Below are 22,897 nucleotides of genomic sequence, written 5' to 3' on the forward strand. Positions count from 1 at the left end.
AAGCTGCCCGCGCTGCCTCCTCCCACCGCCTTATCTGCCCGGGACTTGTGAAGAGCCGGCGCAGGGTGAGAGCTGAGCCTGCGTCTGTGCCGGCGGGGTGTGCTCCGGCTCCTGGGCCGGCCTCTCTCTGCTCCTCGGCCCCCCTCTCCCTCCTCCCGCCCCTCCCGCGCTCCTCCCCCTCCCCCGATCATGTTGACATATTCATAGAGTCGCGGTGATGCTGTGCTGCGGCGCTACAGCTTCCGACACCTACTTTTTATAACCCGGCTCCCCCCATGGCGCCCGACCTGTCACAACCACGCCTATGGAGCCGCACAATTGGTCCGGGAGCGTGAAAGAGCCAATCAAGTGTTCCAGGGCAGCCTGGGAGCGCGCAGCACATCCATAGAGGCCGGTGTAAGAGGAGCTCCCCTCTCACACGGGATCCTCGGCGCCGGGGCTGTCTCCCTCGCTCCTGCTGCTGCCGCTCCTGCCTCGCTCCGCGCCCCCTCCTCGCCGCCTCTCACCCCACCCGTGCTGGAATGCGCTGCAGCAGAGGTGCAAGGCAGGCGCTCCCTGCCCGACTCTCACCCAGCTGGAGGCAGGGACGGGGCTCTCAGTGACCTGCGCCTTGGGGGGCTGGAGGCTGAGCTGTCCGGGAGCTGCGTTGGGGCAGCTTGTGCTGAGACCAGACATCCTTCACTTGCTCTTCTCGCCCAGCTTCCCAGAGAAGCCTCGGCGCCCCACGGGGAGACTCTGGCGGACTGAACTGGCACCTCGAGGGGCGAGAATAGGGTCTGTGGACCCCAGAGGGAACGGCTCACGCAGGAGCGCTCTACTGCTGGACCTGTGCGCATTTCATCCATTTGGACACTTCGACCACTTTGTTTCCTCCAGACGATGCGCCCTGCCCGGTGACTCTTCAATTGTAAACAGACGTTCTTGGCACTGCCGGTTCAGCATGACCTGCTGAGGCCCTTCCACCCCGCACCGCGCGGCCGCCGCACAAGACCCAGGCTGGAGTGGATGAACATCCAGATGCGAGATCCAGCCTTCACTGGGACGAGCATGGCTTACCACCCCTTCCTGCCGCACCGGGCGCCGGACTTCGCCATGAGCGCCATGCTGGGCCACCAGCCGCCCTTCTTCCCGGCCTTGGCGCTGCCCCACGGCGGGACGGCCCTCTCGCTGTCCGGCGCCCTCACTAAGCCCATCATGGAGCAGCTGGTGGGGGCGGCCGAAGCCGGCATGCCGTTTTCCGCCCTGGGCCACCAGGCAGCCGCGCACCTCCGGCCGCTCAAGAGCCTGGAACCCGAGGAGGAGGTGGACGACGACCCCAAGGTGCACCTGGAAGCGAAGGATCTGTGGGAGCAGTTCCACAAGCGGGGCACCGAGATGGTGATCACCAAGTCCGGACGGTGAGTGTCTGTCTGCGCAGAACCACTTTCTCTTTCACTTTTCCCCGCGCCTGCACTCCCAGCCTACACTCCCATCGCCCACTCCAATCACTTCCCTAAACACGACTAGCAAATCTGGCACCTGCGTTAGGGGAAATGTTTTCTCCTCTCCTTAGCTACGCCCGGAGTGAACGGGGAAATACACTGGGGCCACACAACCCCGTAATTCAGACAAAATCTCGCCAGAGCGCAAGTTCGCAGTATGTGCCCACTGCAACCTACTAGCTTCAAAATCCCACAATACATTTCTGTTTTCTGCCTGCAGAAGGTTCGACAGCAGCCACGGAATTGTCATACTGCTACATAATTTACAGGAACGTATCTTGTGCTGCAATAAACAGCCGTGGGTGTCTCTTACAGATCTGTCTATTGCTTTGCCCCACAAACTTTCATAGATCTTGCGGCTCAACGCTACAAGTATGTGTATATATATATATATATGTCAGTGTGGGTATATATATGTATATATATATATAGATATATATATATATATATATATAAACAAAAAACACCTGTAGCTTTAGCCGAAAAATCTAGGAAAGTTTGTGGGGCAAAGGGCAAAGCAATAGACAGATCTGTAAGAGACACCCACGGCTGTTTATTGCAGCACAAGATATATATATATATATATATATATATATATATATATATATATATATATATATATATATATATATATATATATATATATATATATATATATATATATATATATGTACAGACACATACATTTGTGTATGTTTCACTCGTAGCTGCATATCAATGTAATTAATCTATGCAGAAAATACGAGGCGGCGCTTCGGCAGACTTCACTCGATATTACGTATTCATGAATGCTGCTTACTGGAGCAGAAGGGCATTCTAGAGGTGCCCGGTGCCAGGGCGCGAGGCACACGCCTGTTTTATGGCTCCGACTGCAGATTATTAAACGATAAACTGTCCGGGCCAGAGGTGAACATGGCCTCCGTCCTCCCCATCTGGGCGCTATTTATGCCCTGGAAGTCCGGAGGGGCCGCGTGCCCCCTCGTGTTTGTTGCTGGCATATGTTTCCTTTTAGGAAAGCATAATTTAAAGCCACATGATTGACAAAAATAAACAGGCAAGCAGCGGCGTTCCGAGGCGGATTGAAAGGAGATGGCGGGTCGCTTCTCTCAGCAGCTCTGGCCCCAATCGTACTGTCACGTGAGGCGAGGGCACAGGTGTTCGCCCACACATGACACTCCAAGAAGATGCCCCCGGAGGCACTCGTTACAAATGGGGAAAGGGTACAAAGAAAAACGCTTCTGCTTAAATCTTTCAATATAAAATATTGGAAGCGGAAAGTGTGTTAATTACAAAATAAAAAGTGACTTAAGAAGACAGCTCCAACAGATAAATACGTGCAGGAATCAATGTCTGGCACTGTTCGAGGCCTCGCATATTGTTCAGCTTTTGAAGATAGATTTATTGTAACCATCCCATATAATCCCTTCGACCTTTCGACCCTCTTTCTCGCTTTAGATATTATTTCTTGAAAACTCCCGCGTGGATGGGAGCTACAGTTCTAGTGTATTTCTTAGACTCTGAGGCCGAGACCCTCCACTGTTTGCTCCATCACAAATTGTGCTGCCCCTCTCGCTTCCAGTTCTCGGTGCTGCTTACCTCTTCTTCCAGGCCACGTGGGTGCCAATGCTTACTCCTGCTTCCTGTCCCCGCATACGTCTTTCTGCTCTAGGCAACTGCGGTTCTGACCCCGTTTAAAAGGGTTGTCAACTCTTCGTCTGGCTGCTGTCCCTGCTGTCTGTCCCTCTTTGAGGGTGCTGTCCCTGTTGTCTGTCCCTCTTTGAGGGTGCTGTCGCTGGTGTCTGCCCCTCTTTGAGGGTGCTGTCCCTGCTGCCTGCCTCTCTTTGACGGTGCTGTCCCTGCTGCCTGCCCCTCTTTGAGGGTGCTGTCACTGGTGTCTGCCTCTCTTTGAGGGTGCTGTCCTTGCTGCCTGCCCCTCTCTGAGGGTGCTGTCGCTGGTGTCTGCCCCTCTTTGAGGGTGCTGTCCCTGCTGCCTGCCTCTCTTTGAGGGTGCTGTCCCTGCTGCCTGCTCCTCTTTGAGGGTGCTGTCACTGGTGTCTGCCTCTCTTTGAGGGTGCTGTCCCTGCTGCCTGCCCCTCTTTGAGGGTGCTGTCCTTGCTGCCTGCTCCTCTTTGAGGGTGCTGTCACTGGTGTCTGCCTCTCTTTGAGGGTGCTGTCCCTGCTGCCTGCCCCTCTTTGAGGGTGCTGTCCTTGCTGCCTGCCCCTCTCTGAGGGTGCTGTCCCTGCTGCCTGCCCCTCTTTGAGGGTGCTGTCCTTGCTGCCTGCCCCTCTTTGAGGGTGCTGTCCCTGCTGCCGCCCCTCTTTGAGGGTGCTGTCGCTGGTGTACGCCCCTCTTTGAGGGTGCTGTCGCTGGTGTCTGCCCCTCTTTGAGGGTGCTGTCCCTGCTGCCTGCCCCTCTTTGAGGGTGCTGTCGCTGGTGTACGCCCCTCTTTGAGGGTGCTGTAGCTGCTGTCCCTGTTGTCTGTCCCTCTTTGAGGGTGCTGTCCCTGCTGCCGCCCCTCTTTGAGGGTGCTGTCCCTGCTGCCGCCCCTCTTTGAGGGTGCTATCGCTGGTGCCTGCCCCTCTTTGAGGGTGCTGTCACTGGTGTCTACCCCTCTTTGAGGGTGCTGTCCCTGCTGCCTGCCCCTCTTTGAGGGTGCTGTCGCTGGTGTCTGCCCCTCTTTGACGGTGCTGTCACTGGTGTCTACCCCTCTTTGAGGGTGCTGTCCCTGCTGCCTGCCCCTCTTTGAGGGTGTTGTCACTGCTGCCTGCCCATGTTTGAGGGTGCTGTCACTGCTGCCTGCCCCCCTTGAGGGTGCTGTCGCTGGTGTCTGCCCCTCTTTGAGGGTGCTGTAGTAGTTGCTGTCCCTGCTCACTGTCCCTCTTAGAGGGTGCTGATACTGGTGTCTGCTCCTCTTTGAGAGGAGTCCCTGCTTCCTGCCCCTCTTTGAGGGTGCTGCGCAGAGATACTCCTCCGGGAGTCGATTCGAGCGCGTTACAAACCTACAAAAAAAAAACCTGGCGTCTGCCCCTCCTCGAGGGTGCTCTAGCTGTTGTCCCTGCCCAATTTTGTGGGTGCTGTCGCTGGTGTCTGCCCCTCTTTGAGGGTGCTGTCCCTGCTGTCTGTCCCTCTTTGAGGGTGCTGTCCCTGCTGTCTGCCCCTCTTTGAGGGTGCTGTTGCTGGTGTCTGTCCCTCTTTGATGGTATTGTCGCTGGTGTCTGTCCCTCTTTGAGGGTGCTGTCGCTGGTGTCCGCCCCTCTTTGAGGGTGCTGTAGCTGCTGTCCCTGTCGTCTGTCCCTCTTTGAGGGTGCTGTCACTGGTGTCTGCCCCTCTTTGAGGGTGCTGTCGCTGCTGTCTGCCCCTCTTTGAGGGTGCTGTCGCTGGTGTCTGCCCCTCTTTGAGGGTGCTGTCGCTGGTGTACGCCCCTCTTTGAGGGTGCTGTCGCTGGTGTATGTCCCTCTTTGAGGGTACTGTCGCTCTAGCTGAGAAGTTCACAACGTTGCTGACCTCTTCTTGACACTCCTGTTGAGGGACTCCCTTGTGCCTCCGTGCTGTGGAGCTCACCTCAGACAGCACCTCCCCAACCGAGAGCACCTCACCCTGTCTCACTAGCAGAGGGTCCTAGTCAGTCCTGGCTTCTGAATGAGTTTGCTGCTGATGCTCTGCTTCTGCATAAGCGCTTTAGGTCACTCACGTGGTATGGAAAGCGCTATATAATTACCAATGCAAGGGTGCGCCCAGCGCCAGCCTCTAACTTGGGGTACAGGGGACCCCTGCCTCGAGATGATCAGACGATGCTCCCTGGTGCCTTTAGGTGACATAGTTCATCCCAGCCTCTAAACAAGAGAGTGCTGCTATTTTCAGCCTCTAAACAAGAGAGTGCTGCTATTTTCAGCCTCTAAACAAGAGAGTGCTGCTATTGTCAGCCTCTAAACAAAAGAGAGTGCTGCTATTGTCAGCCTCTAAACAAAAGAGAGTGCTGCTATTATCAGCCTCTAAACAAGAGAGTGCTGCTATTGTCAGCCTCTAAACAAAAGAGAGTGCTGCTATTCTCAGCAGTTTCTAAACAAAAATATCTGCCTCTACACAGATGAAAGTGCTGCTGATCCCCAGCCTCAAACCTAAAGAGAGTGCTCCCTGTCCCCAGCCTCTACACAGATGAGAGTGCTGCCTGTCCCCAGCATCTACATGGATGAGAGTGCTGCTGTTCCCCGGCCTCTCACTCCATATGTCGAGCTGAGGCTGCAGCTCTCACCTGCCTTTAGGAAGGTGGTTGCCCCTCCACTTTCTGTCTTTTGCTGAGTTGCTTCTCCCTCCACCCCTTCTTGAGACTGCTTCCTACAGCCTTGTCTTTAGTTGAGAGTGCTGCGCTCTCTTCCTAGCAGCAGTGCTTCTCCTGAGTTGTAAATGGTCTGCTTCTAGAGATGGGGTGCCCATCCCTCCCTGCCTCCAGGCGAAGCCCCTCCTGGAGTTGAGGATGATACTGACCCCTGCCCGAAGCAGAGACAGCTGCCCTCCCATGCCTCTGGGTAAGACTCCTGCCTTTATATGAGATTATTCTCACCGTGCACCTACGAGAGACTGGTCATCCACGCCTCTGACTGATACTGATGCTCACCCATGCCTCACTGACTGATGCTGATGCTCACCCATGCCTCACTGACTGATACTGATGCTCATTCATGCCTCACTGACTGATACCAATGCTCACCCGTACCTCACTGACTGATGCTGATGCTCACCCATGCCTCACTGGCTGATGCTGATGCTCACCCATGTCTCACTGACTGATACTGATGCTCATCCATACCTCACTGACCGATACCAATGCTCACTCGTACCTCACTGACTGATACCAATGCTCACCCGTAGCTCACTGACTGATGCTCACCCATGCCTCACTGACTGATGCTGATGCTCACCATGCCTCACTGACTGATACTGATGCTCATTCATGCCTCACAGACTGATACTGATGCTCACCCATACCTCACTGACTGATACTAATACTCACCCATACCTCACTGACTGATACTGATGCTCACCCATGCCTCCCTGGCTAGCACTATTGCTCACCCTATGCCTCCCTAGTTGACACTGCTGCTCACCCCTGCCTCCCTGGCTGGCACTGCTGCTCACCCCTGAATGACACTACTGTTCACCTATATCTCGCTGGCTGAAACTGCTGCTCACCACAGCCTCCCTGGCTTACACTGCTGTTCACCCCTGCCTCTATGCTTGACACTACTGCTCACCCCTACGTCCCTGGCTGACACTACTGCTCAACCCTACACTACTGTTCGCCCATGTCTCATGGCTGCCACTGCTGCTCACCCCTGGATGACACTACGGTTCGCTTATGTCTCACTGGCTGACGCTGCTGCTCACCTCAGACTCCCCGACTGACACTGATGCTCACCCCTGCCTCACTGACTGACACAGCTGCTTCCCAGCCTTCCTTAACTGCCCTTGCTACTCACCCAGGGCTCACTGTCACTGCTGCTCTCCCAGGCCTCCTTGACTGCCTCTGCTGCTCACCCAGGCCTCACTGACACTGCTGCTCTCCCAGACCTCCTTGACTGCCCCTGTTGCTCACCCAGGCCCCCTGACACTTCTTCTCACCACTGTCTCACTAACACTGCTGCTTACCCAGGCCTCCCCGACTGCCCCTGCTGCTCCCCCCTGCATCCCTGACTGCTCCTGATGCTCACTCAGGCCCCCTGACACTGCTGCTCACTTCTGCATCCCCGACTGCCCCTGCTTTTCATCCAGGCCCCCTGACACTGCTGCTCACCCCTGCCTCCCCGACTGCCCCTGCTGCTCACCCAGGCCCCCGATGCTGCTGCTCACCCAGGCCCCCGATGCTGCTGCTCACCCAGGCCCCATACGCTGCTGCTCACCCAGGCCCTCTGACACTTCTTCTCACCACTGTCTCACTAACACTGCTGCTTACCCAGGCCTCCCCGACTGACACTGCTGCTCCCCCCTGCATCTCTGACTGCCCCTGCTACTAACCCAGGCCCCCGATGCTGCTGCTCACCCAGGCCCCCGACGCTGCTGCTCACCCAGCCCCCCTGACACTGCTGCTCACCCCCCCCCCCCCCCCACCCACCCCCCGCCCCTCTCACTAACTCTGCTGCTCGCCCAGGCCTCTGGGTGAGACCTCTGCTCCCGAGCTGAGCTCGCCCAGGCCTTGGACCCTCGTGACCTCCATGCTCACCCACCACCTTGCCTTGCAGGAGGATGTTCCCCCCTTTCAAAGTGCGCTGCTCCGGCCTGGACAAGAAGGCCAAGTACATCCTGCTGATGGACATCGTGGCGGCCGACGACTGCCGCTACAAGTTCCACAACTCGCGCTGGATGGTGGCGGGCAAGGCCGACCCCGAAATGCCCAAGCGCATGTACATCCACCCGGACAGCCCCGCCACGGGAGAGCAGTGGATGTCCAAGGTGGTCACCTTCCACAAGCTGAAGCTCACCAACAACATCTCGGACAAGCACGGATTCGTAAGTGCCCGCGCTTTCTTCTGTGCGTCCGTATGCGCGGCTGCTTCCTGGTTCGCCTCCTTGTGTGTTTTCGGGGTTAGCCCGTGGCACCGCGCATCTCGCGATAGTAAATCCCCTTCACTGGGGGTTCGAGGTCTGCCTTCTTTATTGTGGGCCCTTTGTTCCTTTAAACGCCGGCGCCTGCCTTGTTACTTCAGTGCGGGTTGTCTGTGCCCAGGGCTGCTGCATTTACTTTCATTTTAAACACACGAAGAGCTCTCGCCTCAGCCCGTGGCCCGGGAAATATGTATGGTGTAGCAACCATAGGTGTCCCTGTGCACACTTTACACTTTACAATGGGGGGTTATAAGGTGAAATTAACTTACAGGCAATAGGCAGAAACAGCCAGTTTAAAACACCAATAATCTGAGAGTTGTCTACCCTGAGTCAGGGAAGGGTAGAAGGTTTTGGGCTTAATTGCTCGGATGTCCAACGCTGGCTGTGAAAAGTCAAATAATGTAGCCAGTGTGCCTTTCCCTCCACAGCCCGATTTAATTCATTCCCAGGTGGATTTTTTCGTAAAGAAGACAAGGGCTATTACCAGACGAAAACACACATTGATTTTCCAATTTGTAAAAGCTTCGTGATGGGTTTGAAGGGCCGCATTAAAGAAATATTAATCACGGCCATGCGAAGCAAGCCAGGGAGCAAATGGACAGAGCGTAAAGATGGGAGGAGGGGAAGGGCTGGGGCGGCTGACAGCTTTCCCTCAGCAGAGTAAGGCAACTGGTGGGGGTCCTTACAAGGGACCTGCTTGGAGCTGAGTAGGGAGTCCTGGCAGGTCTGGGGGTATCTGGGGACCCGTATGAGGGACAGGGCGCCCACAGAATGAAATGACCGCAGTGATTGCATTGCGAGATCCAATCTAAGCCGGAAGTTTGCTGGACTCACAGTCCTCACGAAAAGTCGGGCTGTCAGGTGATATATATATGTCAGGTGATATATATATACACACACACACACACACATATATAATATATATATATATATATATATATATATATATATATATATATATATATATATATATATACACACTGCTGACACTCTAAAACTGCTAACCTCAAATGTGTATTTCTCTAGCAGAGTTGTATTAATAATTGAATGAAATTGAATGGATTTTATATATAGATATATATTTAAAATTATAGTGTGTGTGTGTATATGCCTATTTGCGATGCATAAAATGATGTAACACGGTAACAGTGTTGCAGGTAAAGTACATTTAAATTATATAAAATACATATATGTAATATAGACAATGTTATGTGTGTATATATATATATATATATATATATATATATATATATATATATATATATATATATATATATATTCGCAAACTACTGCGAAAAGATTAATTCAGATATTTATTGAAAAGCGTGGTTCTATGTATACGCTATTGTATGTACTGTATGCGTGTGTGTATCTGCATACATATAATATATATCATTATGTGATGTATATATATAATATATATAATACATTATATTGAATTAAATAAATGTTTAAAAACTGCTAGAGATACAAACATTTGAGGTGAGAAGTTTTAGAGGTTTTAGAGTTTCGACGATGTAATATATATATATATATATATATATATATAAAAATCGGGTGAAAGGTCACACTATTAAAGAAGAGTGTTTTCTAAGGGCTAATGTACAGAGGCATAACTACAAATATAGGTTTGCCATTCAAAATGGCTTACGAAAGTTCATCAGACTCATAAAGTAAAACTATTGAAAACATGTTCACCAAACTTGTCTAGAACAAGGAGGGCCCTTTAACTTCTGAGCCCACGTCCAGTTCAGCGAACGAGGAAATGTTGTTTGGGTGTTGCTCTGGCGTATTTCTGCACTTTTTTGAGCCCATATACAGATAGTTCCACCGCTATGGTTCCCTGCAAACACCGCTAAGACAGCACCCTCACGCTGCGCACTCCTCCCGGTGGCACTGCACAGGCCCGCCGCGGTGCCGCCTTAGGAGCAGGGCAGGGCGGTGTGGGGAGGACTAGCGCCCGGGTCAGCCTCTTCTCAGCTCGCTTTCGCTTGCCCCCTTTGCAGACCATCCTGAACTCCATGCACAAGTACCAGCCGCGCTTCCACATCGTGCGGGCCAACGACATCCTGAAGCTGCCGTACAGCACCTTCCGCACCTACGTCTTCCCGGAGACGGACTTCATCGCCGTGACCGCCTACCAGAACGACAAGGTGAGGGGTCGGGGGCCCCCTGGGAGGGTGGGAGGGCGCACCGAGGCCTCGGTGAGACGAGATCTGAGGCCCGGTTCTGTCCACCGGAAGCCGTGCTTTCGTCTGTCGAAGCACGGCACCAAGGGAAAAAGAAACTTTATTGTTATTTTCTGAAGTCGAAGCACTATTGAGGGGCCCAGGGAGTGCAGAAGTATTCTACGTTTGAGTCACTTTTCAGGAAGAGGGGAGGGCGGTGGTGGGTGATCCGATGGTCTGAAAAGGGCAAGAAACTCTCAGATGCAAATTCAAATTGTAATTTTCAAGAATGTGCAAATTGGCAGCTTGTGGGTATTCGATTACTTGGTGCTTTGCGTAAGGGTGAGTTTATTAATGGGACCGCTGGGTAAGGGAAGTCATATGTGATTTTTTTTATTTTTATGTGAGTCTTTATTTTGAATTGTTTGCAGTGGGTAAGATTTTGCACGCGTAAACAACACAGATTGCGAGAAAGGCGCTCACAGGGAGGGGCCGCTGTGCGTAGCATTGTATGTGAGCGCTCCTTGTTTTTACACCCGGGCTTTCTGCACCGAAAGGGGCCTGCCAACTGGTCCGAATAAGTCGCAGCTTAGACGCTCTCGAGCGGCCAGTAAGCGCCCACAGTTACGTGTCAGCAGGCGAGCGCTGGGAGCTACAGCATACGGTTTTATTTCCTGGTTACTGCACACAAGAAAACGATCCGATTTAGGAGATCGGATCCGCACTGCATAATTTTTATTAAAATATCTGTACTTTTCTGGGGATTTCCTGCAGGCGCGGCTGCCTCGGTGAGGTGAGCCGTGCTTGAGAGAGAAGGGCTGGCTGTCACCGCGGCCATATTTAGGAGAATTCCGACTCAAGTAACCAAGCATAGATGCGTTAACAAACTGATTGAGGTTGTTTCCATTGTGCTAAAAAATCTTTTTTTTTTTGAGTTGGCGGTAAAACAACTTTTTCTGTTATAAACTTCCATATTTTTATAACGAAAGAGTTGTACCCCCCTTGTGGCCTGGTGGCCGTTGTCGGAGCGGTTTCGCCAGATGACCCCTCGTTGCACCCTACAGGGGCACGTGCCTACGGGTTGATCCTGTCCCTGTGCTTAGTGACACTGCATCGAGGCGCCATTTGCCACGACTCCAGCTGCCGTATAAACGGAAACAAATGTTAGGCGCCGAGGCGCGCGGTCTCCTTTCATAATTCAAAAAATGTTTGTCCAGTAAAACACTTTTTCTAATGAAATCAATTCGCCCTTTCTCTGGCAGGCAATTTCATTACCGTGAAAAGTTTACGGCGGCTCTAATGCGTTTATCCATAATTGTGGCGTTATGAAATGTTTAGATTAAAGCTTGAATTTTAGAGATGGGGAGCCCTAATTGCGCCGTTCCATTTAAATGCCCATTACTCAGTGTAAGCAGATTAACTGCGGGCAGGTAAATCACGGCCATTAATTGCCTCGGAAGTGAGATCTCCTGACATAGTTGAGATTAATAAGAGGGAGAGCGGCTAGGGAGCAAAGATGATGTATGCCAACACCGGTGTCTTTTTAAATGAATGTGTGTCTTCAGTTTTTTTTTGTGTGGAATTATCCGAGCATTTCGGTTTTGTGTTTTAAAATTCCTGGGTTGTGTTCCTGCTCCAAGATACTGCTCGGAGATAAAAATGACTATTTTTTTTTAACCATAAGGTGAAAGGCGGATCTGACCCCTCTCCCCTCCTCTTTCTTTCAGATAACCCAGTTAAAAATTGATAACAATCCATTCGCCAAGGGCTTTCGTGACACAGGCAACGGCAGGCGAGAGAAGAGGTGAGCTCGGGGGGAGAGCAACGTATTCCAAGAGACTGTTCCATCCTCCAAAAAACAAAACCCCCACGAAGATATGTGGCGGTCGTTGAACAGCCCCGCCCCCACTTTAGGAGACCGCGGGAGGGGGCAGAAATTACAGAGCATGGCGGTGTAGGTGTGGAAGGCGGTGCACTTGCCCCTGCGTTTATGCCCTAGTGTCCAGAGAGGCTTTGTAGATAGGAAAGGCAATGCAATTCCACCGAACTCTGCGGCAGGAGCCCCCGCCTTCCTTGTCCATTTAGGCTATGTTTATGTGTGTATAGCAAAGGCCGTACAATTTCACTCTACACTGCGGGATGGCCCCATCCAATGCCCCCTTTTCCATGTCCTTATAGGCTATGTGTAGCGGAAGGGCCATATAATTCCACTGTGCGCCGTGGTGTGACTCCTCATCGCAGCTGTGAATATTTGTTTTGACAAAGAAGGGAACTTTTTACAGTATTACTCTATTAGGTTTCACCCCCCCCCCCCTCCCCATCACCTGTGGACACACGCCCCTCGGCGTGCTTTAATATCCATTATTATTACACCCAGCGGTATAGCACGGGGGCCATGGTGCCTGACGCAAGCTAAGACAATGTCTCCCTTCACCCCCAAGTTAGGTATGAAAACCAACCATAGCTGGGTGCAAATGGTGCTCACACTCTCGAGCCTTGGTGCCACTTCACCTGCTGTACCCTCAATAGGTGCGACCCTGCTTCTCTTTTTCAGATGCTTATAAAAAAATAAAAAAATAAATAGGAAACGAAAACAGATGGATTACAAGTCCTTCTGTCAACGACTCCTTTAGTCTGTTTAAGAACAGGAATGCTACAGAAACTTTCTGTGGCCTAGCTTTCTAGCTATTATTGAAAGCTGCCAATTTGGGGCCTAGAGTTTTATGTTCTCTAATAATTAGACTCGTTGAAAAGGTGTAAAAAAATACATAAAAAGGATACATTAGTCACTGTTTTCCAGGGAAGAAATCCTTCCTGGTCAGTCCTAAGCCAAGAACAGATCTGTTTCTTTCGGCGCTGGCATTGTACTTGGGATGGTAGTGGTGACGCTGTTGTATGCACACAGCCCATGATGTATGATGTAATAACCATGTTGTGTTCACAGGAAGCAACTGACCCTCCAGTCTATGAGGGTGTACGAAGACCACCAGAAAAAAGACACAGCGACTTCTGACGACTCGTCCAGTGAGCAGCCCTCCTTCAAATGCTTCGCCCAGCCTTCATCCCCCGCCATCTCCACCGTGGGCACCTCCACTCAGAAAGGTGAGTCCCCCCTATAACTCTTTAAGGTAGCTCCTTTCCCCAAAATTGGAATCTTGAATCCTCTTCCTGTTTACTCAAAAAGTAGAGTATGCTGCCAGTCCATCCTGGCAGTGTCCGCTTCCCATTCCTACGATCAGTGACCCCCTCCCATTCAATCTGAAAGATGGCCCCAGGTCACCCAGAAAGGTATGAATATTCAAATCCACGCGGACAGGTGACCCCTTCCCCTCACTCCGATAGGTGACACCTTATCATTCTCTGTAACAAGTGACCTCTTCCCTTTCATTCCGATCGGTGACCTCTTCACTGCCGGATCTAGTGGATTAATGCGTCACAGGTTCAAATCCTGTGGCTCCACTCATCCTTTCATCCTTCTGCGGTCGATAAAATCAATATGATTGAGTTTGATAACAATCTGTTATTGAGCATCTGTTATTGAGCGCCATGATGCCCATGGGTGAACATATGCATTACAAATACACTATATGTTATTCACTCCCATAGGTGACCCATTCATTCCGATGGGTGACCTCTTCCCATTCACTCCATTGGTGAACCCTTTCCATTCACTCCATTGGCAAACCCTTTCCATCCACTCCATTGGTGACCCATTTCTATTCACCCCATAGGTGATCTCTACCTATTCACTCCATAGATGACCCCTTCCAATTCATTGAAGAAAAAAAATGACCACTTCCTGTTTACTCAGCCGTCCTCATAGAAATGTTGCCTATTCTGTTACAGGCACAGAACTGTTTACCAAGAGCCCTCCTTGGAGCCTGTATCAGCACCAGCTCATGTCGAGCAGGCGATTGTGTACTATTATTTCCTTATTTCCATATGGAAAACATTTTTGAGCGGGACCGGGAAAGGCCATGCAATTTCTTAGATGCTGGGCGACTCTTCTAAAGAAGGGGCCGATTTCCATTTAAACATCCGCTGTGGTCCCTATGTTTATTTATGTAGTAGTAGTGGTTGTCCACTGCTGATAACGAGGCTTGGCGGGACAGCGATGGGACGATTAGTGTCTGTAGGGACGACTGTGTGTGTCACCCATAAGTCTGCAAAGAACGATTTAATTGTGTTTTGTAATAATTCGGCAAACGGGTAGCTTAAATTCGGGGGAAAAACGTGTTTGAAATAATTAGATTTCCCAAATATGTATGTAGAATATAATAACATGTATTTAGAAAGAGTGTGCGGTATTTTATCATTGCTTTACTACTGTTTATATCTCATTTGGTTAGCCCTATTTGCCGGTCTGCGCCCACTAATGAACATAAAATGCCCAATCGCGCGTATTACTGGGCCCGAGGGGGTCGGGAGATGGTTCTCAGGGTGTCTCAGGAGGGGTTAAGCGCTCGTGTGAGACCTCCTCTGCTAGGTGTACTGTGCCCGTACCACGGGTGATGAGTCTCAGGGGATGACACGAGGGTTTAAAGGTTCGGCGGGTGAGCCCTCTCCATTAGCGGTAGGGTGCCCGTGTGACTGGTCTCAGGGTGTTCTACCAGGGTTTAAGCGTGCGGGTGAGCTCTCTCTGTTAGGGGTACGGTGCCCGTGTGACGGGAGAGGGTCTCAGGAGTGACATGAGGGTTTAAGTGTTCAGGGGAGCTCTCTCTGTTAGGGGTACGGTGCCCGTGCGCCGGGAGAGGGATCTTGGGGGGTGACACGAGGGTTTAAGCGTGCGTGTGGGCCCACTCTGATAGGGGTACGGTGCCCATGTGAGGGAAAAGGGTCTCAAGTGTGACATGAGAGTTTAAGGGTGCGTGTGAGCTCTCTCTGTTAGGGGTACTGTGCCCGTGTGACGGGAGAGGGGTCTCACGGGGTGACACGAGGGGTTATGGGTTCGAGTGGGCCCTCGGCACGCTGTCCGTGTGACGGGAGGCTGTTATTTTTCTCAGTTTGCCGAGGTGTGCCTGGGTGTCCTCTGCAGCGAATCGCTAAACTGACACATCTGTTCATTTCTTTCAGCCTCGTGCCACAGTGAGGATGAGAGCGACTCCGACAGCAAAGACGACCCCATCCTGGAGCCCCAAGAGTCGGGCAAGATCTCCACCACCACCAGGGAGGAGCCGCGGGAGCGGGCCAGCCCCCCCAAGGGGCACCACCCCTACCTCCTGGACTCGGGGAGCAGCCGCAGCCGGGAGCACGGCGGCAGGACTGGCAAGAGCTCCCCGGACTCCAGGCACAGCCCGGGCACCATCTCCTCCAGCACCCGCTCCCTCCCCGCCGACGACCTCCGGAGCCCCGCCCGGGACCCCCCCAAGGCGGAGGAGCCCCGGCTGCACCCCAAGGAGCCCTTCGCCCCCCTGTCGGTGCAGACGGACAGCAGCTCGCACTTGAGCCAGGGACACATGCAGGGCCTGGCCTTCCCCCACGCCCTGGCCGGCCAGCAGTTCTTCAACCCCATGGGGGGCGGCCACCCTCTCCTGCTCCACCCCAGCCAGTTCGCCATGGGCGGGGCCTTCTCCAGCATGGCAGCCGGGATGGGCCACCTGCTGGCCACGGTGTCCGGGGCCTCGGCCGGCGTCAGCGGCTTGGACAGCACGGTGATGGCCACAGCGGGCCAGGGACTGTCCGGGGCCTCGGTGGCGGCGCTGCCCTTTCACCTCCAGCAGCAAGTTTTGGCCTCTCAGGTATTCCGTCTTATCTATCTTACCCTCGCACAGCAGCGGCCTGACCTCTAACGCGGCCACACTAATCACCTTCATTTTCTGGTTCTTTTTCACTAGTAAATGTTTCCAGCCAGCCTCAGTATAATTTTAACACCAGGCCCTAGCAGCCAGCGTGTTCCACAGTGGGTGCTATATGCAGTCTCAGTGAACCCCTCTGCGGTGTATTAATCAACATATAGTTAATACAATGTTCACCCCTGTCAAATGTATCCTCATCTGTCTGTACATCATCACATCTAGTGCTCCAAAGCCATAGCCCATGTACTTTAATCTGGCTTTGCCCACAAAGTGAATCTCTGTTTATGTTTTTACAAAGGTAGAAGAATGTGACGTTTAAATGCATGAATCATCTATTTGAGATGAGTGAGCAGCCCAGGCCTTATGAGTGCAGACTCTGGGACTCACGGCTGCTGTCTGCCTTTACAGTGTGTGTGTGTGTGTGCTGGGGGGGGGGGTCTTTAGATTCATTCCTCACCCCTCTGAGACTTACTGTTCTGTCTACCTTTACAGTGGGGGGGGGATCTTGAGTTTGTGGGGGGAGGCAACCTGCACACCTCACCCCTCTGGGATTCACTGCTGCTGTCTGCCTTTACACTTGGAGATCTGGAGAAGAGGGGGAGGGAGATTGGCATTCCTCACCCCTCTGGGACTCACTGCTGCTGGTTGCCTTTTACAGTGAAGGCCTTGAGAAGGGTGTCTGCATTCCTCACCCCTCTAGGACTCACTGCTGCTGGTTGCCTTTACAGTGGGTGGATCTTGAGATGGGGGGAGGTGGTGCATTCCTCATCCCTCTGGGACTCACTGCTTCTGTTTGCATTTACAGTGTGGAGATCTTGAGATAGGGGGAGGGAGTGCATTCCTCACCCCTCTGGGACTCACTGCTTCTGTTTGCATTTACAATGTGGAGATCTGTAGATGATGGGGGTCTGTATAACTCCACCACTCTGGGACTCACTGCTGCTGTCTGCCTTTACAGTGGGGGTCTGGAGAAGGAGGGGTTGCATTCCTCACCTCTCTGGGACTCACTGCTTCTGTCTGCATTTACAGTGTGGAGATCTGGAGAAGGTGGGGTGGGGGTTGCATTCCTCTCCTCTCTGGGAATCACTGCTGCTGGTTGCCTTTACGGTGGGGAGATCTTGAGGTGGGGGGAGGGGGTGAATATCTCACCTCTCTGAGACTCATTGCTGCTGGTTGCCTTTACAGTGGGTGGGTCATGAGATGGGGGGGGAGGGGAGGTTGCATTCCTCACCTCTCTGAGACTCATTGCTGCTGGTTGCCTTTACAGTGGGTGGGTCATGAGATGGGGGGGGGGAGGGGAGGTTGCATTCCTCACCTCTCTGGGACTCACTGGTACTGTCTGCCTATACAGTGGGGGCATCTAGGGTTGAACCTGCACTCCTCAGCACTGGGTTTCCCTGTAACAGCCACCAGAAGAGAGCTAACCAAGGCCCATCGCAAAGCACTGCCAGCCACACCGCCTGAACAGGCCCACAACAATAACTGACAGCATATGCCCATCCACCGCCCATGAAAACCAGTCTCTTTTGTCTATATAATCTCAATCACTTTTTTTTCTCAATCATTTAGTCTGCCCTCTGGCAGGGTAAATCACTGCATACTTATAATGTTTTAGTGATTTACGAGGGGGGGGGGTAGGGGGCAATGTAGATACTATCTTGTTTATCTGAGACTGCTGTACATGGGCGCAATCCACATTCCTAGTAGGGTGGGCCTGATTTGTGACTGGTTCTGCCCTGCCCCACCTCAGACCTGCCTGTTGCGTTTTTTATAGGACTGCCAGGTACGGCTGATTGCATATAGATGCTGTGTGTGAGAGGATCGTTTACATGTATGTGCTTCGGCTGATAGCAGTTAGGTGATGTGTGTGAGAAGATCATCTACATGTATGTGCTTCGGCTGATAGCAGTTAGGTGCTGCGTGTGAGAGGATCATTTACATGTAGGTGCTTCGGCTGATAGCAGATATGTGCTTTGTGAGAGAGGATCATTTAAATGTATGTGCTTCGGCTGATAGCAGTTAGGTGCTGTGTGAGAGAGGATCATCTACATGTATGTGCTTCGGCTGATAGCAGTTAGGTGCTGCGTGTGAGAGGATCATTTACATGTAGGTGCTTCGGCTGATAGCAGATATGTGCTTTGTGAGAGAGGATCATTTAAATGTATGTGCTTCGGCTGATAGCAGTTAGGTGCTGCGTGTGAGAGGATCATTTACATGTATGTGCTTCGGCTGATAGCAGTTAGGTGCTGTGTGAGAGAGGATCATTTAAATGTAGGTGCTTCGGCTGATTGCAGATAGGTTGTGTTTGTGAGAGGATCATTTACATGTATGTGCTGCGGCTGATAGCAGATATGTGCTGTCTGGGAGAGGATCATCTACATGTATGTGCTTCGGCTAATAGCAGTTAGGTGCTGCGTGTGAGAGGATCATTTACATGTAGGTGCTTCGGCTGATTGCAGATAGGTTGTGTTTGTGAGAGGATCATTTACATGTATGTGCTGCGGCTGATAGCAGATATGTGCTGTGTGAGAGAGGATCATTTAAATGTATGTGCTTCGGCTGATAGCAGATATGTGCTGTCTGGGAGAGGATCATTTACATGTATGTGCTTCGGCTGATAGCAGATATGTGCCGTGTGTGAGAGGATCATTTACATGTATGTGCTTCGGCTGATAGCAGATATGTGCTGCGTGTGAGGGGCTTATTTACATGTATGTGTTTCTCTTGCAGGGCCTGGCCATGTCTCCCTTCGGGGGCCTCTTCTCCTACCCGTACACCTACATGGCGGCAGCGGCGGCGGCGTCGACGGCGGCGGCAGCAGCGGCCTCCAGCTCGGTGCACCGACACCCCTTCCTGAACGCCGTGCGGCCCCGGCTGAGGTACAGCCCCTACTCCGTCCCGGTGCACCTCCCCGACAGCAGCAGCGGCCTGCTCTCCACGGCCCTGCACGGCGTGCCCAGCAGCAGCACGCTCCTGGAGGCCAAGGCAGCCCACCTGGCCCCCAGCCCCTCCTCGGGCACCCTGGACTCGGGCTCTGAACTGACCAGCAGGTCGTCCACGCTGTCCTCGGGCTCGGTGTCCTTGTCGCCCAAGCTGGGGCCCGACAAGGAGGCGAGCAGCGAGCTGCAGAGCATCCAGCGCCTGGTGAGCGGGCTGGAGCCCAAGGACAGAGCCCGCAGCAGCTCCCCCTGAGCAGCCTGTCCGTGCCAACCTCTCGCGGGGAAACTCTGCTGCATCACCCCTCCATGCCCACCCTCACCCAGGACGACGGGCCGCCACTCCTCCAGGAAGAGGGATTACACGCAACGAGGAGATGGTATGGGAACGGTGTCCCCCAGTTCTAACTCCCAACCAAGCTCCTTCACCCCGGAAGAGGGTGCACACGGGCAACTGTGCTTTCATTACTCCTCCATGCCAACCTCTCACCAGGAAGCCTGTGCTTGCATTACTCCTCCATGCCAACCTCTCACAGGAAGCCTGTGCTTGCATTACTCCTTCATGCCAACCTCTCACCCAAGAAGACTGCTTGCATTACTCCTTCATGCCAATCTATCACCCAGGAAGGTGGGCACCTGGGCAACCGTGCTTGCATTACTTCTCCATGCCACGCTCTCGCACAGGGAGAGAGACACCTGGAAAACTGTTGTTGACTTTACCTCTTAATTCCAACCTCTCACCCTGGCAGAGCGGCGCGCGGGCTTCACTGTCAACCTCACACTAATGGGCAATGAAAGCCCAGAGGTCTCCCTCTGGCACTCTGGCATCAAGAGACGTGGACACGAGCAGCGATGCCTCGTTCCAGAAGCACTTTGTTTTCCCTTGTACTAAGAGCTCGGCTCACATCTGTTACCCCAAAATGTGTCTGTGTCTGTTTAGAAGTATGCTGATGCCACAGAACTAATGTCAGTAGTTCCTGAGTGGAAAAGAAACCATCCCCGCCCTCCCACGTGAGGGGCCACTAGGGACATGTATGCTGGGGGCGTGGACCGGCCTGTGCTCTGGAGCAGGTCTGGGTCACTGCAACCCTGTTGTGCAGATAGGTGCATTGGCAACATGTGAACACATACACACGCTCACGTACGCACACACACTTCATCTACCCACCAAACGGCCACTAAAATATTTCGGGCTACCTGGGTGCCCTTCTGAGGCCAGAAAAACCTATAAAGAAACAGTGGCTTATTTTCAAGCCCCCTGCGCCGCCCATACGTCACTTCCCCCCATATTAAAAGCGAGGCACCGACGGCGCAAGGGGCTTGTAAATAAGCCCCACAATCTGTGGTGTCCAGTTTCCTCTGATCACATCGAATTGACGTCGCACTTTTCTACCTGGCAGGGAGCTTGAACCACATACCTCGTGACACACACTCACACCTTCCATGTTGTGCAGAATACACCCTCTGGCCCAGGATGTTATTTGGAGTAGTACACTTGCTCCAACACATCCCTTTCACTGTTTGGAACCACCTCTGGTAGCTTTGCAGGCCGGGCATTAACGCAGAAGATAACGACCAGGCCAATATTGGCATCAGTTAGACTACACAGCCTTCCCGTGCCCCTTTGTGAGTCCCTCCCTGTTCCCTCTGATATGTTTGCTGGGGTTATTGAAGCACACATCACTTGTACAAATACTGGCACAGACATGGTGGGGGCCGCAGAAGACTATGTAAACACCTTTGCTACACTGCTGGTGCAAGGTGCCTGGTGCAAACGAGGCATGCGTAACGCCACTGACCGGATTTTATAAAATATTTATGGTAATGGACATTGATTTTAACATACATGAATGGGTGTGCCCCTGTACACCTTAAAATCCACGCCTTCAGCAAGGTTAACTACAGACACAGATGACTTGGAGAAACAATTTTCTTTCCAAAGCTGCTAATTCCATTCTCTTTCAACACACCTAATATATGCAGAATATTTAAGTCATGGGACACCCGCATGAGAATAAAATACAAATAGGCAATTTATTCACCATTTACTGGTGTTCAACCTATGAAGGCGTTGAAACAGCCCATATAGCTCCTAGAAGAGGAACGGTGCATATAATTATTTTGGGCGCGCTACCGACCCCACGCTCGAGACGCTTTGTCTTTCTATAGCATTGTGATGTTCTGAGAGCCACTGTATGGCCTTTGCATGCTGCAGGGTGGCGGATTTCTTTTCTCATTGCTTGTCCCAGGCCCTTGGAACATACTCCCTGCCCCGTTTCTACTCTCTTCTCACCGACCTTTTCTCTATTTTCACCTTCACCCAAAAAGTGACATTTGAAATGTTTCAAACAAAAAGTGAAGAGTCTTTTTTTTGGGTGGCGCCCTGGTATATTTGCAGAAGCTTTTCATTTGTTTCCACATTTCTGTTAGTGTATCGCAATAACAAGATTTTAAAACACACACGAAGACAGATGTTCTAATAAAAACAAAGTATTTATTGTAATTATTTGATATCTACTGTAAATACGTGAATTATTAACACTCGGACGTACACTTTAATTTATTGATCTTGTAAATATCTGTAAATAAGGTTCCTGCTGTTTCTTTCCCCTCAGTCATTTTCATTTCAAACACATTCATGGTAGACCACTGCAGGGAAAGGGAGGCCACCACTTGTGTGTCGGGGCTGATTCTAGTGTGTGTTCAGCCCCCACAACCCAAAAGTTAAATCACTGCAGAACTGACGAGCAGCGCCACCCGCAGCTGTTTACGGCCAGGTCAAAGGCCCCGTCCATCTGGAATTATGAAACAGCAACGCGACAAGGGATGTGAAAAAAAGTGGGTGCTCCTTTTTTTTGAGTGTTTGAAATGGGTCCTTCTGGTGTTGTTCTTTGTGCTGTTTTCTGTTTTGAGTTGCTGCAGAGGATCATAACCCGGCGAGGCAGGTTTAAGCTGGCAAAATAAATGCAACATGAAGGTATATGTTATGTTTTAAAAAATGTCGAGAAATCTCAGTTTCATGTATATATATTTTTTTCTTCAACGTCGCTGAGTTTCAATAAATTTTTATTGAAATATGTTTGAATTGTGCCATTGAATATTTACTTGGTGCTTTTGATTTTGTATGCCGTGGCCCTCGTCGTTTGTTATTAATATGTTTGTAATGATAAACCCATTGACTGGCTATGGCCCCAGAAAAAAAATGTGCATTTGGGTGAAATCCATAGTTGTGCGGGGACGAGAAGCAGTGTGTTAAACAACACTCGAAACAATAGCAAAATATACAATTTCCCGAACGGAGGCAGTGGTCGAGCTTACAATGGTATCACCTTTTATGCTTGTAAACGCCACACATAAATATATTTAAACTGGTGAATTCTGAAATTAGTGTTTTTGAGACCATCCCACGATAATAGAAGAATTAGGACCTATTTATAAAGTTCCGAAATAATGGGAAAAAATAATATTAGTGTTAAGGCTGTCTTCTTAACGAAAAGCCCATTGCCTCACCTACAATACAGATCTAGAGTTCTGCAGTGTGTGTCAAAAACGTTTTTAAAACATACATTTCCGCGTGAGATTAGTTTAGGGGTTCTCTGTAAACAGGAGATAGTAAAAAAAAAAAAAAACTTTTCTAAAAGCCGTCTCCATTTTAGGAACAAGGAGTTGCCGGTGCTTTCCACTGCCGACGCTTTTAGCATGGTGTCGAGTCGAGACAGTAACACCGCCACAATGTGCTCTAAAAAAACGTTTCAAATCTGAAATGCTTTAGCGGAGATGAAATCAGTGAATTGGTCGCCTCCCAAACTATGCTCCCTGCTGTGGGTTTTAATCCTCATTTCCCGCGTTTGTCGCGGTTTTTCCCCCTGAAAACTGGCACACGGGTGGGCAATGGACCGTGAAACAGTATACGTGT

The 22,897-nt window shown here is 51.4% G+C and overlaps 1 protein-coding gene across 2 annotated transcripts; it reads left to right on the forward strand.

Annotated features, from left to right (window-relative positions):
• The first annotated feature begins 178 nt into the window (after positions 1–178).
• On the forward strand, positions 179–22,060 carry TBX3 (T-box transcription factor 3). Of its 2 annotated transcripts, XR_013602519.1 has the most exons (8): positions 374–1,397; positions 7,719–7,986; positions 10,089–10,235; positions 11,978–12,054; positions 13,195–13,352; positions 15,324–15,988; positions 18,776–20,219; positions 20,298–22,060. XR_013602519.1 is itself a non-coding variant. In XM_078667136.1 (7 exons), the coding sequence occupies exons 1-7, from the start codon at positions 1,006–1,008 to the stop codon at positions 19,235–19,237; spliced, it is 2,169 nt and encodes a 722-aa protein (XP_078523262.1). In that variant the 5' UTR covers positions 179–1,005; the 3' UTR covers positions 19,238–22,060. The 2 variants fall into 2 exon arrangements, 1 of the variants encoding a protein (XP_078523262.1); XM_078667136.1 differs by having other exon boundaries at positions 179–1,397; positions 18,776–22,060.
• The last annotated feature ends 837 nt before the right edge of the window (positions 22,061–22,897 follow it).

Source organism: Lissotriton helveticus, chromosome 11 (assembly GCF_964261635.1).
Source record: "Lissotriton helveticus chromosome 11, aLisHel1.1, whole genome shotgun sequence".
NCBI lineage: Eukaryota > Metazoa > Chordata > Amphibia > Caudata > Salamandridae > Lissotriton > Lissotriton helveticus.